Raw genomic sequence first — 18235 nt, forward strand, 5'->3', positions numbered from 1 at the left:
ATACTGTACCTGTGATAGGGATGTCAAGCATGTGGTACATTGAAATATGTATGTAAATATGATCAGTTGCACTAAAAATGACCAACTTTATTTCTCAACCTCTATCCTCTTATTTATAGTCTTGAAAGTAAATGTCATTATCTTTCATACTGTAACTTGAGTCAAGTTTGCTTTTACTATGGCTCACAGGAGGTTGGTGGCACCTTAATTGGGGAGGACAGGATCGTGGTAATGACTGGAGCGGAATAAGTGGAATGGTATCAAACGCCATTCCACTCTCTCCGTTTCATCTGTTATTATGAGCCGTCCTCCCCTCAGCAGCCTCCCCTGCTATGGCTGTATCAAATATTTTATTCATTCACCTAATAAATATGTGAAATGCCTAAACCTGTAATCATCCACGTTTGTTACAGTGCAGTATGGGTAGTGAAGTAAAAAAAGATGCGTACATACGTTTCTATACTTTTAGACGTGTAAAAACAGGCTATCTCTATCTCTAAATCTATCAGATCATTATCTATCAGCCAGTGGAAACATTTCACTAACAGAGCTGTTACCTGCGTGTTTCCTTGTTTCTCTCTCTATTCTGGGCCACCCCGGTGTACATGATTGTATCTCTACATAGCAAAGCTTTTTCCTCTGCGCTATCTACACAAGTGTCTGACCTCCCCAAACCACTGTCTTAGTCACAGTAGTCTCTGTGCAACTCCAGCCGACGTCGTTCTTCTTCATCCAACAGGTTATCGTCGATGTATGAGAAGAGCTCATCGGATGTGGTGGGAGTGATGAATCTCTCGTGGTCCAAACCATCCTTGTCCAACAGCACCATGTTGAAGTAGGATCTGGAGATCCTGAAAGCCTGCCTGTACAACATACAGCACCAGAACCATTTAGTGTCAAGTCAGTGATGGTGTACTTGAAGATGGAGTGCAGCCAACATGATTATGCGAGATCCCCTTACCTCAGACCCTCGATGACCTCAGTGTCCAGGTGACGTCCCTTGATGCGGCCCACTTCTCGAGGGGGGGAACCTAGCAGCTCAATCACCGTCACTTGTCGTAGGTCCAGACCACAATCTGCCTTCTAGGCAGGAAAACACCCCAAGCATGGTCACAATCATAAAAACAAGCTGCTTATATTTCATTTGTATTAAATCCCGTAGTAGCTAGCAGTGGCGCTCTCTTGTGGAAGCCTTACCTTCCACATAGTCCTTCGTTCCCAAGTAAAAGTAAGTTGAATGCAACATTTCCCTGACTAGCAGATAATTCCCTAACCATCCAGCTGTCATTCTGGGCGCGTATGACATTGCAAACGACTTTAAAGGTGAGTCGAGACCAACAGATCTATAGATCACCTTGCCTCCTAAATAACTACTCAATATAGATCAGTCGGTCCATTTACTAATGACACATTACGGTTCTGGCGCTGTTGAATACAGTCTCTTGACTCACCTGCACCATAAGGTTCTGGAGCTTGTAGTCTCCATGGGCTACGTTAGGTGCCGACACGATCAGAAGCCTCCTCTTGTCATAGAACTGGTCCAGGAGGGCAGATGCTGTGTTCACATCTGTTTTAAACTCCATTGCTACATGTGCGCGCACACAATAAAAAAACAGTGTATTGTTGGTGTAATCACTTTACATGTATGAGTTAAATTGCGAACACAACAAACCAGGTCTTTCAGAAGGTCATTCTCTGTCATTGGCTCTCAATACTAACTGACACACTCGGCGGGGGCCTCAGTCCAGCTGCGGTCGAACTGGCAGACTCGGCGGGAGGTCCCCCGCCTCTCGTGGCCCCCGTCACAGTGGTACTCGCACACCGCCCCGTAGTTGTTCCCGTCAGAGTCACAGGTGAGGTAACCATGGAGAGGGGTCTTGAGGACTGGACACCTCCTGACTGGGGAGAGCGAGAGCAAAGCCTGTATTCACAAACCAATTGCTGATCTATGTTCAGTTATGTTGTTTAGATAATAATAAATAAGATCATATGAACAGGGGGGACCTGATCCTAGATCAGCACTCCTACTCTGAGATGCTAGGTGAATACGGGCCCAAAGCAGCCATCTTCGAACAGTACACACTAACAGTACTGATATGATGACTCTTGGATGTCTATAAAGGGTTTATAGAAATTCTCCATAAGGGAAATATGGTTGTTGTTTGTCACTGAAGGAATTAGATTTATACTCTGTAAAAAGAAAAATCCAGTACTTAGTTGCGTGGTGAAATGTATCAGTTGAACGTTGAATGTTTGTTTGTATAATGTGTTTGTCCTGTAAGTATGGGTTTTGCTCTTGTCCAATGTCAGGTCATTGTGTCTGACATTGACAGTGATGTCTTACCCTCAACCCGAACAATGAACTTGCAAGCAGCCCTGTTCCTGGCTTGGTCGTGTGCTGTGTACCGGATAATGTTTATCCCCTCTTTAAAGTTGCTATCTGGCCGCTGGCCTATCAGCGTTACACTGCAAACAGACACAAAAAAACACACGTTTCACCTCCAGATAAAGCAAAGGGGAAGAAGAGGAGAGGGGAAAATGCAGTAAAAAAGGACTGACATACTCTAATGTTTTATCAGCAGTATCCGTGGCAACCGGCGGGTCCCAGGACACTCTGGTGGTTAGTTTCCCAGGCTCTGTGACCTTCACCCGGGACAGGGGACACTTTATTTTGGGAGGATCATGATCTGAAACAACATCAGTTTGGTAAACTAGTGAAGAACAATAATACATACTTTTTTTTGTTAAATGTTAACATCTGTTGGTCTTGGTCAACTGAATCAATTCCTCTTGAGGGAAGGGAACTTTGAAGTTTAGAAATATGTCTTGGTCTTGAGTCAAAGACAAAAGAAGGAAATGAAACATGTGGAAAGAGAGGCACTAGATGAGTATCTATCTGTGTTGTGTTTGTGTTGTGGGAGACATGCCCATGGGGAGCTGCCCAGGCCTATGAAAGAAACAAACAAACATATGCTTGCAATCATTAAGCACTGGGGAGTTTTTCAGGATAAAAAAGAAATGGAATAGAGCTAAGCAAAGGCAAAATCCAAGAGGAAAACCTGGTTCAGTCTGCTTTCCAACAAACACTGGGAGATGAATTCACCTTTCATCAGGACAATAACCTAAAACACCAAGGCCAAATCTACACTAGTGTTACTTACCAAGAAGACAGTGAATGCTGCCGAGTTACARTTTTGACTTTAATATGCTTGAAAATATATGGAAAGACTTAAATGGTTGTCTAGCAATGATCCACAACCAATTTGACAGAGCTTGAAGAATTTTGAAAATAATATTGTACAATCCAGGTGTGCAAAGCTCTTAGAGACTTAGCCAGAAAGACTCACAGCTGTAATCGCTGCCAAAGCTGATTCTAACATGTATTGACTCGGGTGTGAATGCTTATGTAAATTAGATATTTCTGTATTTTATTTTCAATAGATTTTCAAACATTTCTAAAGATGTGTTTTCACTCTGTCATTATGAGGTACTGTGTGTATATTGGTGAGAAAAAAATAGATAATCTATTTTGAATTCAGGCTGCAACACAACAAAATATGGAATAAGTCAAGGGGTGTGAATACTTTCTGGAGGCACTGTGTAGGCTGTACCTTCACAGATGGGCTCTGCCCCACTCCAGGACCCCCCAACCAGACAGGTGCGAGAGTGGTCCCCCTCGATCCGGTACCCCGGCTCACAGATGTAATCACACCTGGAGTCCACCATGTATCCCTGGGTGCAGTGGTACGTGCCGTGCCAGATCAGGTGCAGCGCGTTGCAACGAACCTCTGTGGAGTCAACACACCATAGTCAAAAAGAGATACAAATTACTCCTATGGAGGTTTTTCTAAAGAAAACTTAGGTCCTTTTTCATTAACAATAGATAACATGTATCTGTCTGTACTTACGGCGGCAGTGACTGGTCCCAGACCAACGGCGGTTGGGCATGCACTGCACAGAGGTTCTGCCCAGCAGCTTGTAGCCGCGGTCACAGGTCATCTCGCAGAGGGTGCCCAGGGTGCTGCGGTAGTTCCCTCCACGGGGGGAGTGGCAGGTCACATCCCCATTGGCCAGGCTCAAAAAGTGACACCATCTTGGATCTGCATCGAAACAACACTGTTTAATCACACACTGGAACACAGCGCCAAGACCAGTGTGCTATAGACCCAATTGACATCAAGTGATACTGATTTCAAAACAGTGATGTGGGGTACATAGATTTCCAATTCAGTGTAAGTGTCCACTTACATTATGACAAGCTTATTCCTAATGTTAGTGTTGTGACTGTGTGGTTCTCCTAACTTACTCCTGTAGTCCAGTCGGGGAGTGTAGTACTCCTCCTCTGGAACAACCTCATTGTAGCTGCTGTGCAGTGTGGTTTCAGAGCCTGAAACCAATGACAGACTTATTAGCTCTGATCAGTCATAGCAACAAGGCATACAACAAAATAAAACCATTTGTTAGCCACTAATGTAGTTATGGACTATACTTATGGCTATACTCGGCCTTGTCTCAGGATGGTAAGTTGGTTGAAGATATCCTTCTAGTGGTGTGGGGGCTGTGCTTTGGCAAAGTGTGTGGGGTTATATCCTGCCTGTTTGGCCCTGTCCGGGGGTATCATCGGATGGGGCCACAGTGTCTCCTGACCCCTCCTGTCACAGCTTCCAGTATTTATGCTGCAGTAGTTTATGTGTGGGGGGCTAGGGTCAGTCTGTTATATCTAGAGTATTTCTCCTGTCTTATCCGGTGTCCTGTGTGAATTTAAGTATGCTCTTTCTAATTCTCTCTTTCTCTCTCTTGGAGGACCTGAGCCCGAGGACCATGCTCCAGGACTACCTGGCCTGATGACTCCTTGCTGTCCCCAGTCCACCTGGCCGTGCTGCTGCTCAAGTTTCAACTGTTCTGCCTGCGGCTATGGAACCCTGACCTGTTCGCCGGAYGTGCTACCTGTCCCAGACCTGCTGTTTTCAACTCTCTAGAGACAGCAGGAGCGGTAGAGATACTCTCAATGATCGGCTATAAAAAGCCAACTGACATTTACTCCTGAGGTGCTGACCTGTTGCACCCTCGACAACTACTGCGATTATTATTATTTGACCATGCTGGTCATTTATGAACATTTGAACATCTTGGCCATGTTCTGTTATAATCTCCACCCGGCACAGCCAGAAGAGGACAGGCCACCCGTCATAGCCTGGTTCCTCTCTAGGTTTCTTCTTAGGTTTTGGCCTTTCTAGGGAGTTTTTCCTAGCCACCGTGCTTCTACACCTGCATTCCTTGCTGTTTGGGGTTTTAGGCTGGGTTTCTGTACAGCACTTTGAGATATCAGCGGATGTAAGGGCTATATAAATAAATTTGATTTGATGGACGATATGTACTGTTCTTTCCCACTCATAAACCTACTTTTGTATTTATTATGCTTATTTGTGATGAATATCAAATGATTTTGACGTAGAACATGAAGAGTGGAATATAGGTTACGCAGAGAAAGTATTTTGGCATGCTAATGGTTTTTCCACAAAGTCTCAGTTCCGCACAACCTGGTTTCTGGTCCCTTCCTGAGCCAGCTTCCTATTTAACACCTGGATTTCCAATAAGGGAAAAAACTCTCCAGGGGTTTGGATCCAAAACCGAAGTCCAGTCAAACCAGTATGTCTCTGACAAAAGACTGACTTTCTAGTTGGCTGACGTTTCATTTATCGCAACGTAAAAGTGTTTTAGCATCACATGGAAGTAAAAGGTAATAGTAAAGAGTGTAGGGAAATGACTTAACTGGGCACACATTGCTGAATGTGCACTGAAATCATGACATGAAGCTGGCAAGCAGAAGTCCCCTACTCCATTTTGAATGTAATTACTAGTTAGTACTGGGTCTAAAGCTGTTAACATCTCTTTTTGCCTACTTAGCGCTACACTGTATCTTTAAACCTCGGAGCTGAATCTAACTTTCCATACAGTAGGTCTCCCTTAACACCCTCATTCTTTCCCCTCACTTGTGGTCTAGCCTATTTCACGAACATAATCCCTTGAAGGATATTTATAAGAGACTCTACTGTTTAGAAAGAGGGCTGCCAGATTTGAGTTTTTTTTGAGCTGAGTATTATCCCTGAGTATTTGAAACAACAAATTGGTTCAGATATTAGAATAGCTTGCCCAGCCTACAGGGGTAGATAATGAGTCATTATTTTTTATTTAGACCAATGAAAATTCAATTCATGGTGACACATCTCAATAAAGTTTCTAATGTTAGTAATTTGGGCACTTGCAATAAACTGCTAAACTTCCACTGGAAGAAGTTACAATGATTGATGTTACAACACTTTTCATCAAATGCCTTGTTTCTAGTCTGACTCTGAATAACATAAAAACATGCCAGTAGATTTCTATCACTCGAGTCTCTCTCATGTTAGCAAATCCAAGTGAGGATAATCTTTAATTTACTGTCTATAAACAGACTCTTCGGTATTCAAGATAGTTTACATTTCAGCAGCAGTTGTACAATAACATTTAAACATCAACTTTATAGTTAAACATGCTCCAACCATTCTCCAATCAACAATCATTCTGCAGTGATTGAAATCCTTTGCAACATGTCTCATCATGGTAGACATTAGTAGTCAAACACTTCTTCACCCTAACAGCCTATTTTCCATTAAAGCACTAATGCAGGCTGCTGCTGTGGCCGCCTGATGACGGTGAGGTTGTAAAAAGGCAGACTGACACAACGTGCATCACAGTGAGACCAGCCTGGCACACGTCCAACAGCTCCCAGTGAGACGGTTACTTTACCAGGAAGACATGCAATGACCACTGCAGGGAGAACATCCAGCTAGGAGAAATGAGTCATATTGGAGGGGGTGGATTTCACAAGCCCACTATTCACTGCAGTCCAACTGTACTTCAATTGATATATTCTCATGCTGAGGTTTAGAAAGGCCATTCCCAATTAGCAACCGTTGTATTTCAGTTGGAGAAGTGGTAAATGACGAGAATGTGTGATAATAGCAATGGTGAGACATAGCCAGAATCAATCCATTAGCCGACTAGATTTTCGCTTTGTTATCAACTGGCAGTAGGTATGAGTTTGGGTGGATCTGAGGTGACTCAAATCACTGTCTTGTAGGGGTTAAATTAGGGCCTTGACACAGCTGGTCCATGCATACTCAGTCATTTGTCTGTGATTGGAGTTGTAATTACAGGGGTCTGAAAGGGGGTGACATACCCAACATCAGATAACAAACACAGGTAACTATAGTGAGGACTTCTATTCACCTACAAAACGTATATATTCATGACAAAATGCATAGATGGCATATTTGGGCTTCTTTGCTCTCTCCTTCTTAACTGAAAAAGAATGTTACAAGAGTGGATGAGTTTCTTTTCAGGAAATACCCCATGCTCTCTTTGTATTCTGTCAGTTCCCTCTAAAGATGCCACTACAGCTGCATTCTATTTACTGCCCTATAACTGTGGTGATGGAGGTATGTCCTCACTCCCCATTGCATGGACTGTATCATGGACCATAGATGAGACTGACAAGGAAAACATTTTTCTCTGTCCTGACATTAATGATTTTATAGTAGTTTACAAAAGTATTGTTTGAGAGTGTCCAAATCATAACTGATTATGCAACATCAGGTATAGAATAACATGTGCATGCATGTTGTACATCAAGGCTAATGTAAAGTTTAAACTGTGAGTAAAGAAACATATTAATAATCTAAGTCAAAGTGCAGTATATCTAAATCTTACCTTCATCGTGTCCCAGCAGCTCTCTAATAAAGGTCAGCGTGAAGAGGAAAAGGATGTGGAATCGTGACATACCAACACGGTCTTGAAGCGCAAATATTCAGATTAAAAGTGGTTCCACTGGGCATCTACTGTAGCCAAGGTGGAGACCATTGACTAACATACAGCGCAGAAAATTTGAAGGCAACAATGAAACCGTCAATTAATTTAATAGTTTTTTTGTTTACTGACAATATCATTAGCGTTGTTTTTGTTATATCTCTCTAAATCAAGAATAATCCCACCAACGCTCCAGACAACCCAGCCTTGCGACAATTTTTACTGACAAAATCCTCCTCGTTTATCACATTTACTGTTCGAGAAGTTACCGCTAGGAGGCGTTGTTGGACTACTTATAAGGGCTACCATAAAGGACTATGATACAGTCCTAACCCACCAGTGGTTAAATAATTATATTAATGGTTGCACTAAAATCGATAGGAATTCGCAATGGATTTCCTGTTTTCTGAGTACACCAATGAGAGATGTTCAAATCCACATACTGAAATAAATGATATTTTCAACAATCAAAATGCAGCATCCTTTTTGCAGCTGTAGGATATTGAAACTGTCAATCATGTTGCTGACCGCACACTAGCCCAAACGACGTAAAAATAATAATAGCGCGATCTGCCGACTGGTTGGGCTAACTGCGCACGCAAGAGTGGCAAATAAATTATACATTAAAGCGCCAATCAGCGATTGAAACAGCGTTCAACCAGTTCGCAGCAAGTCGGACTTGCTAGTTCCGGACATGCTATTTCCGGCAAAAGTCACAATAAATACATGTCTATTAAAAAGCCACAGGCTGCTGATGCCGATAGCCCACTAGTGTCTGCCTTGGTTTTACGAGATAAATACTTGAGTTTTCACCCTGATGACTGTACGCATTTTTAGTCTATTTAAAGGGGCAATCTGCAGTTGCTTCATCCGTTTTTGGACTTCTGAATTAATGACATTTGCCCATTTGATTCTTGAAGAATATAACGTATAAATACCCAATGAGCTTAGTTCAACTGTCGCACCCAATCAGAACCCAAAATATAAGCTTGTTTCACTCCAATGTTTGTAAACAAATGAATGTAAACAAAAACCATATCACCTCAAAACTATAATTTTGATATCATGGATGGTCAGTCCTTGCATCCATAGTTATATCTATGAATTTGAGAGTGGTTGCATTTCTCCAGCCCCATCCCTCAGCTTTTTACCGAAACGGTAAGAAGAACGCTTTGTTATTGCTGCACGTGTATAGCGGCATTACTCTTGTATCTTGTAGAGTTTGTATTTGTCATGTGTATACTGTCTCATCCGATTAGCCACAACTGACGTTTCCTCTGTGAAAAATTWAGTTATTATATTCTGTCCTATTATATTATTTTGGAACATCATAAATACAAGCGAATATAAAACTTCCCATAAATCCTAGGAAATTAACGTTTTCCTCACAGGAAAGTGAATCTGGATCAGTGACGACACTTCCCTTCTCCTTGGATTCTGTGATTTGTCGACAAAAGTTTTCCAGCAAGACGTTGTGGAAGTGTTTYTTTTCTCTCACTTTGGAACAACGATACGTTTTGATTGCCAATTTCTGCGAAATAGCCATAATGTCTCCCCCATCAAGAAGGCTTCAAACTAAGCCAGTGATTACATGTCTCAAAACCTTTCTTATTTCTTACAGTCTCATATTTTGGGTAAGTGTTGACTTGTAAATAACTGACGCAAGCGAGTTACGGTAACAATGTGCTAAGTTAGCGGCGATGCCAACATATCCAATTGGAATTTACAAACGAATAACGTAAGGCTTTGGCTGAAACGTAAGGACTCGAGTTATTGAAAATAAAACACAATTTCCCCGTGATAGTTAGAAAACACTGTTGGAAAATAATCACTTATTGTTGGATATAGCGAATTCTTGAGCTACTTTACATTGTTTATGCGCCAATGCTGTCTGTGAAAGTTGTGCGTTTCTCCAACCGCGACAACGTTGCAAAGCCACGTTACATTGTTTCTTTTTTGTTTTGAGCGTTGCAGCCCGCGAGTATAGGCTCGCGAGTGGCGCAGTGGGCTAAGCCACTGCATCTCAGTGCTAGAGGCGTCACTACAGACCCTGGTTCGATCACGGGCTGTATCACAACCTGCCATGATCGGGAGTCCTATAGGGCGGCGCACAATTGGCCCAGCGTCGTTAGGGTTTGCCCGGGTAGGCCGTTATTGAAAAATAAGAATTTGTTCTTAACTGACTTGCCAGCTTAAATAAAGGTAAAATAAAAAAATAAACGTTTAAAGGTTTGATTGCGGGGATCGTGGTGACATTCATAGACAAATTGTCTGATGTTGGGAACGACTATTCGAAGTTAGGCCTGGTTGTTGATTGAGATACAACCTCCGACTCTCTTACTAAATAACTATTATGATCTCAAACATATTTTTTTGCAGTACTTTTAGGTAAACATATTTGTATTTTTAGCAGATTGTCGTCAAAGATAAATAATAAAAAAGATCATTAGCCAGCTCACATTTTCTAACAGCTTTCTTGACAAATGTTCTGTAAATATAATCTGTCAATGGTGTTTCTTCACAGTTTATATTATTCTATCTACGCCATTAATCAAACGTGGCTTTTATAGGTTCAAAGTTCATGACAACACAGCTGTCATTTATTGCTATATGGAGGGTGATTTGTATAATTCATGGTCCGATGGACTGATGACTGCAGTCTATGAGTATATGACTGGTAAAAGTAAGGGATATTATACAAAGGAAGATGCTGAGCTCACTGATGTGAGACCATGGGCTATTATTGGTTGTGTCAGTGAGTGTGGCTGGGTTAAATCAAATCAAATTTTATTGGTCACATACACATGGTTAGCAGATGTGTAGCGAAATGTTTATGCTTCTAATATCTAACAAGTAATATCTAACAATTCCTCAACAAAACCTAATACACACAATCTAGTAAAGGAATGGGATGAGAATATATAAGTATTAAAATATATGGATGAGCAGTGACAGAGCAGCTAAGATGCAATAGATGGTGACGGATACAGTATATACATATGAGATGAGTAATGTGAGATATGTAAACATTATTAAAGTGGCTAGTGTTCCATTTATTAAAGTGGCCAGTGATATCAAGTCTGTAGGTAGGCAGCTGTCTGTCTGTGCTAGTGGTGACTGTTTAACAGTCTGATGGCCTTGAGATAGAAGCTGTTTTTCAATCTTTCTGTCCCAGCTTTGATGGACCTGTACTGACCTCACCTTCTGGATGGAAGTGGGGTGAACGGGTAGTGGTTCGGGTGGTTTTTGTCCTTGATTATATTTTTTGCCTTGCTGTGACATCGTGTGTTGTAGGTGTCCTGGAGGGCAGGTAGTTTACCCCCGGTGATGCGTTGTGCAGACACACCACCCTCTGGAGAGCCTTACGGTTGTGGGCGGTGCAGTTGCCGTACCAGGCGGTGATACAGCCCAACAGGATGCTCTCAATTGTGCACCTGTAAAAGTTAGTGAGGGTTTTCGGTGATAAGCCAAGAAAAATTCTGCCTCCTGTTGCGCCTTCACCACACTATCAGTGTGCGTGGACCATTTCAGTTTGTCGGTGACATGTACACAGAGGAACTTAAAACGTTCCACTTTCTCCACTACTGTCCCGTCGATGTGGATAAGGGGATGCTCCCTTTGCTGTTTCCTGTAGTCCACAATCATCTCTTTTTGTTTTGCTGACATTGAGTGAGAGGTTATTTTCCTGACACCACACTCCGAGGGCCCTCACCTCCTCCCTGTAGGCTGTCTCGTCGTTGTTGGTAATCAAGCCTACCACTGTAGTATCTGCAAACTTGATGATTGAGTTGGAGGCATGCATGGCCACACAGTCATGGGTGAACAGGGAGTACAGGAGAGGGCTGAGAAGGCACCCTTGTGAGGCCCCAGTGTTGAGGGTCAGCGGAGTGGAGATGTTGTTTCCTAACTTCACCACCTGGGGCGGCCCGTCAGGAAGTCCTGGACCCAGTTTCACAGGGCGGGGTCGAGACCCAGGGTCTTAAGCTTAATAATTCGTTTGGAGGGTACTATGGTGTTGAATGCTGAGCTGTAGTCAATGAACAGCATTCTTACGTAGGTATTCCTCTTGTCCAGATGGGTTAGGGCAGTGTGGTGGCGATTGCATCGTCTGTAAATTGCAGGTGGTCTAGGGTGGGTGACGGGTAAGGTGGAGGTGATATGATCCTTTACTAGTCTCTCAAAGCACTTCATGATGACAGAGATGAGTGCTACGGGGCGATAGTCATTTAGTTCAACCTTAGCTTTCTTGGGAACAGTAACAATGGTGGCCATCTTGAAGCATGTGGGGACCGCAGACTGGGATAGGGATCGATTGCATATCAATCCCTTTTGATATACCATGTAAGTGTGTACTGGCCCCTGACATCACACTGAGCTGAATATAATTGTTAGGTGTTCAAGGTGTATAATAAAGAGGTTTGTTTTTTCCCGCTTTAAATCTTGAGTTTGTGTCAGAACTAGGTCAAACCTCTGAAACATCCCCTAGGTACATTACCTGAGATTGGAGCTGACTGTCTGTGCTTTCTCCCAGTTTACAGGGGTTATCCTTCTGGCTGTTGGAGTATGGGGGAAGGTGAGCCTGGAAGCTTATTTCCAGCTGGCCTCTGAGAAGAGCACCAACGCACCATATGTCCTCATCGGGACTGGAGCCATCATCATCATTTTTGGCCTGTTTGGTTGCTTCGCTACATGCCGCGGTAGCCCATGGATGCTGAAGCTGGTCAGTTGCACTGTGATGTGTTACATTTTGTATTTGCACATTCTCTTCAAATGTTTGTCTTTGTTGTATGTTAATTGATGAGTTGTTTCTCTCCCCTCAGTATGCCATGTTCCTGGTGCTGGTGTTCATAGCTGAGTTTGTGGCCGGCATCTCTGGCTTCTTATTCAGACATGAGGTGAGAGATTAGTTCMAAAGTAGTGTTCCCACATCTAACAATTTACCAGGTGCTGGGTACAAAAACGGTTATATATAAGGAATGGACATATCTGTGCACTGAGGGATGTTCCCATATAGTTTACTGCARCGTCTGGAAGACGTTCTGGTCGAAACGTTGCGGTGAACTATAGATGAGCATACACCAATGTGCAGGTACTTCTGAGGTGACTTACAATATACTTGACATTACTATAGGGTTCAGTTGGCCACAAATCAAACCCAGTTAATGTTTGGTTTCTTGCAGATAAAGGCTGTATTAGGTGATGCCTATAAAGACGCTGTGACGAACTACAATACCACTGACCCCAAAAGCTCTGTGGTTGACAACATCCAGAAGACTGTAAGTGGTATTATGTTATTCAATGTGAAGCCTAACTGTGTTTGGTTCCTTTGCAAACAACACAAAACATGCTGTTTAGAGAAATGGCAGCTGAATTTGATCAAAGACCCTGTAGAAGTGTTGCTATAAACAACTTCTACAGTACAGATGGTCACGCTTCACCATCTGGTTTCAGAGCTGCATAGAGCTTGTTGGTATACGATTGTATTAGGTTATGAGCCTCCTCCACCATTATTGAATAACTCATTGATGTACAATAGAACCACCTTTTAACATGATCTGATTTAGTATGATAGTTTAGTATGATTTAGTATCCCTGCACATTGTAAATATGGCATGGGCATTGGCACTGACCCTGAAACTGACACTTTTTTTTATATAGCTACTGAGCCTGTATATAGCTTCTGACCCTGGAACTGAGCCTGTATATAGCTACTGAGCCTGTATATAGCTTCCTGACGCCTGAGAGCTGACCTGTATATAGCTACTGACCCTGGAACTGAGCCTGTATATAGCTTCTGAGCCTGTGTATAGCTTCTGACCCTGGAACTGAGCCTGTATATAGCTACTGACCCTGGAACTGAGCCTGTATTAAGCTACCAAGCCTGAATATAGCTACCGACCGAGCCTGTATATAGCTACCGACCGAGCCTGTATATAGCTTCTGACCCTGGAAATGAGCCTGTATATAGCTACTGAGCCTGTATATAGCTACTGAGCCTGGAACTGAGCCTGTATATAGCCGCTGAGCCTGTATATAGCCGCTGGCCTGTATATAGCCGCTGGCCTGTATATAGCCACTGAGCCTGTATGTAGCTACTGAGCCTGTATGTAGCCACTGAGCCTGTATGTAGCTACTGAGCCTGGAACTGAGCCTGTATATAGCCGCTGGGCCTGTATATTAGCCACTGAGCCTGTATGTAGTACTGAGCCGGTATGTAGCTCTGAGCTGTATGTAGCTACTGAGCCTGTATGTAGCTACTGAGGCCTGTATGTAGCTACTGAGCCTGTATGTAGCTACTGAGCCTGTATATAGCTACTGAGCCTGGAACTGAGCCTGTATATAGCCGATGGAATGAGCCTGTATATAGCCGATGGGCCTGTATGTAGCCACTGAGCCTGTATGTAGCTACTGAGCCTGGAACTGAGCCTGTATGTAGCTACTGAGCCTGGAACTGAGCCTGTATGTAGCTACTGAGCCTGGAACTGAGCCTGTATATAGCCGATGGGCCTGTATGTAGCCACTGTAGCCACTGAGCCTGTATGTAGCCACTGAGCCTGCATGTAGCTACTGAGCCTGTATGTAGCTTGCTTAATTTCTCATGTTCTTATCTCGTGTGTTTCTGTTCTACTTGACTTTAAAAAAAACAAAAAAACATGTATAGTACTACCAATATTGATTACTGAATTGTTGGGAAAGAGCAAGCAAAGTCATTTCACTGTACTTGTGCACGTGACATTGAAACTTGCTTTGTCCACATGGCTAAGTCAACCATAGAATTAGGAATTGGAAGTTAACATTGTTATTTCCTCTTGATAATAAGTAAATGTGTGTTTTGTGCAGTTGCATTGCTGTGGAGTGCATAGTTACGAGGACTGGAACACAACAAAGTACTTCAAAGACCAAGGCATCCCTGACAGCTGTTGCAAAGAGAACAATGTCTGCGCTGTCGAGAACCTCAAGGACCTTGACAAGGCTCACGACTTTGTGTATAACACGGTGAGAGCACTGCCGCATATCATTATCAATCATATCATACAGAATTATGTCAGAGCTGTGGTTCATAGTTTACCAGTCTTTTAGACTAAGTATTGCCAGTCCAGTATGCGTAATGAACAGCTATAACCTTGAGAAACCATGTTTAAAACGTTTTAATTTTCCTTCTGCTTAACATGTTTTAGGGCTGCTTCATAAAGGTGACCACTTTGATGGAGTCTAACCTGGGAATCATTGCCGGAATATCTTTTGGAATTGCGTTCTTCCAGGTACATCCATTGAAGAGCCTTTATTTGATATTGGCCTGTAGGCATAATAATCTCTAGGGGGAAAAATATACAATGTTATTACCAGTAACATGGATCTTGAAATGTTGTGAGATCATCAAGAAAATGATAGATTTCACTTTTTTTCCTTATACATGAAGTGAGTGCATGTCAATTTTGTCTTCACATCCTAATTGAAACTGTTTAACTTTCTGCCTAGCTCATTGGGGTGTTCTTGGCCTGCTGCTTGTCTCGATACATCACCAACAACCAGTACGAGATGGTCTAGCAGTGTCCTTCCACAGGTAGTACCCTACATGGACTAGTACTGTGGGCTCCCATGCCTCATATTGTTATTGAAGTCATGTCTTTAGAGTGCCCAAAATGTAAATGTTATTGTCATATAGTACACTATACTGGAACCCCTGTACTTGGTTTGGTCACTTAAGTTGCTGTGTACCAGCTTCTTGATTCTCCCTCTACGGACGAGAGCATTTTCATGTAAGGAAATGCCTACTTCTGCACATCAGATGTAGTATTCATTACCTAGGAAGGTGATCATGTTGAAATGTAGTACAGTGTATCAGTAATATGCTCAACAGTTGAGTAAGACCAGTGGCTGAAATCCCCAACCTGATGTAACATTGATTATTGTCACATCAGGTTAATTACATATTTTTTAAACAACAACTGCATTGTTGGTTAAAAGGGCTTGTAAAGTTGTATTTGGCACATGTGACAATTATATTATATTATTGATGCACCAATCAAACTCATGGGAATGTTAATGACTACAACCCTTCTAACATGTCACTTGTCTTTTTATTGACATTTCTTTTGCAGGTCACTAACGGGCAGGTCATGACGCACACTGACTCAAAGGGAACGTGTGTAGTTTTAATCCTTGGTCTATGTGTAATGGTTCTGTCATTTCAGAATACACTCTCGCTGACACTCACTTTTCGATGGCAACCAGACTGAAGGGAAAAAGTTATTGGAAACCATAAGGGATCTATGTCTGCAGTTCTCCATCGTTTTGATTAAGCTTTGTCTTGCTAAGACTAGTGGAATACAGTTTATTGTGCTTGAATGTTTATTTGGGATTCACATACTTTATAAATGTAATTTTCATTCATTGTCTGTTTTAATGTTATTATACATGACATATGTATTGCAATTTATTTGGTGAGCTTAGCAAAAATATTAATGTTTATGTCCATATTCATTTCATTCTCCATCATAAATGCTGCCGTCATATTCTAGTTATATGGCATCATGTGGTTAAAGGGATCTTACTGTAGTCTGCTATTTTCATGTTCAGCATTACAGTGACTGTAGTAGTGACTGATTAGGCCATCTGTAACACCACAGTAACTTCCATCTCTTCTGTGGAGACGGGGAGAAAAGTATTGGAAGTTGTGTAGTAGCCTTTGCGGGTAGAGGGATGGATTGCATGCTGTGGACACTTAGTTAATAGAGAAGAGAACAATTATACACCACCATGATTCTCGTGGGAACATAAAGGTGTTTTATAAGCCTTTCATGTGATTTACTGGAACTTTTGTGTGCAAGTCTTGTGTTCACGGTTTCAAAAAATATGCATTTCCTCAGATGAAAATAATTGTCAGTGTTAATGGTTGTTGATTTGTGGAAACTACATGTAAAATACTTGAAAAGAAAATAAAGGTACCTAAACTCTTTAATGCAACCGCTGTCAGATTAAAAAAAAAAAAAAAAAAAAAAACTTTACGGAAAAAGTACACCATGCAATAAACTGAGTATGGCGCTCAGACACAAAAACAAGCCATACAGGTACCCGCCATGTTGTGGAGTCAACAGAAGTCAGAAATGGCATTATAAATATTCACTTATTTTTGATCATCAGAATGCACTCCCAGGAATCCCAGTTCCACAATAAATGTTTGTTTTGTTCGATAAAGTCCATCATTTATGTCCAAAAACCTCATTTTTCTTCGCGCGTTTAGTTCCAAAATCCAAATTCATGACGCGCAGGCCAGACAAAGTAAAAAAATTCCATTACAGTTCGTAGAAACATGTCAAGCGATGTATAGAATCAATGTAGGATGTTTTTTCACAAATCTTCAGTAATGTTTCAACCGGAGAATTCCTTTGTAGAGATGCAATGGAATTCAGCTAACTCTCATGGGGGTGCGCCTGAGTGAGCTCATGGCACTCTGCCAGACCCGACTCAATCAGCTCTTATTCCCTCATCCTTCACAGTAGAAGCATCAAACAAGGTTCTAAAGACTGACATCTAGTGGAATATGACCCCATAGACACTGTATATTGGATAGGCAAACCTACAAAACCTCAGATTTCCCACTTCCGGGTTGGACTTTTTCTCAGGTTTTTGCCTGGCATATGAGTTCTGTTATACTCACAGACATCATTCAAACAGTTTTAGAAACTTCAAAGTGTTTGCTATCCAATACACTAATAATATGCATATCTTAGCTTCTGGGCCTGAGTAGCAGGCAGTTTAATCTGGGCACCTTATTCATCCAAGCTACTCAATACTGCCCCCAGCCATAAGAAGTTAAACAACTGGGTCGCATTCGAATGAGACTGTTTTTCTAGGCCTACCTTGTGTTTTTTTTATTGAAGGAAAAGGTGTGAACTGAATATACCTAGGGTGTTTTCACTAGGAACGGAACGATATGGGTAGAGGCCTACCTGACCTCGTCAAATAGAAAGTAGTTTGCGTTGCAAAATGGTTTCCAGTGACTATCCCATATGGACACAGTTACTGCATGAGCCGTGTGACATACTGTTGGAATGGCGAGGATTTAAACTACAGTTGCCCTCAGTGCAGAAATACATTCACCCCAAGGTCTGCACTGAAGAAAAATGTTAAGATGGTGGGGCTATGGAGAAACTAATGACCAGTCTCCCAAGTTTCTTCTCAAGTCGACTGTTATGCTAGACCTGGACGACGACGAGTGGGATTTCTGCCTTGGTAAGAAACAAAAAGTTGTCAAGTCCTGCCTAATTTGAGTCGCCTCGTTTCGTGACACTCATCTCAAGCATCAACATCAAGTTCCCGCCTTGATGAAGCATAGGCCTACCATGTTCGACACCGGTGAAATTAAGAACATTTGCCCTCATTA

General features: G+C 42.2%; 2 protein-coding genes across 4 annotated transcripts; one reads left to right on the forward strand and one right to left on the reverse strand.

Moving 5' to 3' along the window:
- Positions 1–14: 14 nt before the first annotated feature.
- On the reverse strand, positions 15–8077 carry srpx2 (sushi-repeat containing protein X-linked 2). Of its 2 annotated transcripts, none has more exons than XM_023992403.2 (10): positions 7753–8077; positions 4307–4387; positions 3909–4100; positions 3612–3788; positions 2564–2687; positions 2345–2466; positions 1720–1899; positions 1452–1585; positions 962–1080; positions 15–863 (listed from the first exon to the last, which is right to left on the reverse strand). In XM_023992403.2, the coding sequence occupies exons 1-10, from the start codon at positions 7820–7822 to the stop codon at positions 683–685; spliced, it is 1380 nt and encodes a 459-aa protein (XP_023848171.1). In that variant the 5' UTR covers positions 7823–8077; the 3' UTR covers positions 15–682. The 2 variants fall into 2 exon arrangements, with proteins under 2 accessions (XP_023848171.1, XP_023848170.1); XM_023992402.2 differs by having other exon boundaries at positions 962–1083.
- A 1152-nt stretch (positions 8078–9229) lies between these two features.
- LOC111967416 (tetraspanin-7) lies at positions 9230–16648 on the forward strand. 2 transcript variants are annotated; one of them, XM_023992404.2, is made up of 8 exons: positions 9230–9482; positions 12380–12568; positions 12669–12743; positions 13029–13124; positions 14689–14844; positions 15027–15110; positions 15328–15412; positions 15951–16243. In XM_023992404.2, exons 1-7 carry the CDS (start codon positions 9396–9398, stop codon positions 15394–15396), a joined length of 756 nt encoding a protein of 251 aa, XP_023848172.1. In that variant the 5' UTR covers positions 9230–9395; the 3' UTR covers positions 15397–15412; positions 15951–16243. The 2 variants fall into 2 exon arrangements, with proteins under 2 accessions (XP_023848172.1, XP_023848174.1); XM_023992406.2 differs by having other exon boundaries at positions 9231–9482; positions 16044–16648.
- Positions 16649–18235: the final 1587 nt, after the last annotated feature.

This window comes from Salvelinus sp. IW2-2015, linkage group LG8, assembly GCF_002910315.2.
Source record: "Salvelinus sp. IW2-2015 linkage group LG8, ASM291031v2, whole genome shotgun sequence".
Lineage (NCBI taxonomy): Eukaryota > Metazoa > Chordata > Actinopteri > Salmoniformes > Salmonidae > Salvelinus > Salvelinus sp. IW2-2015.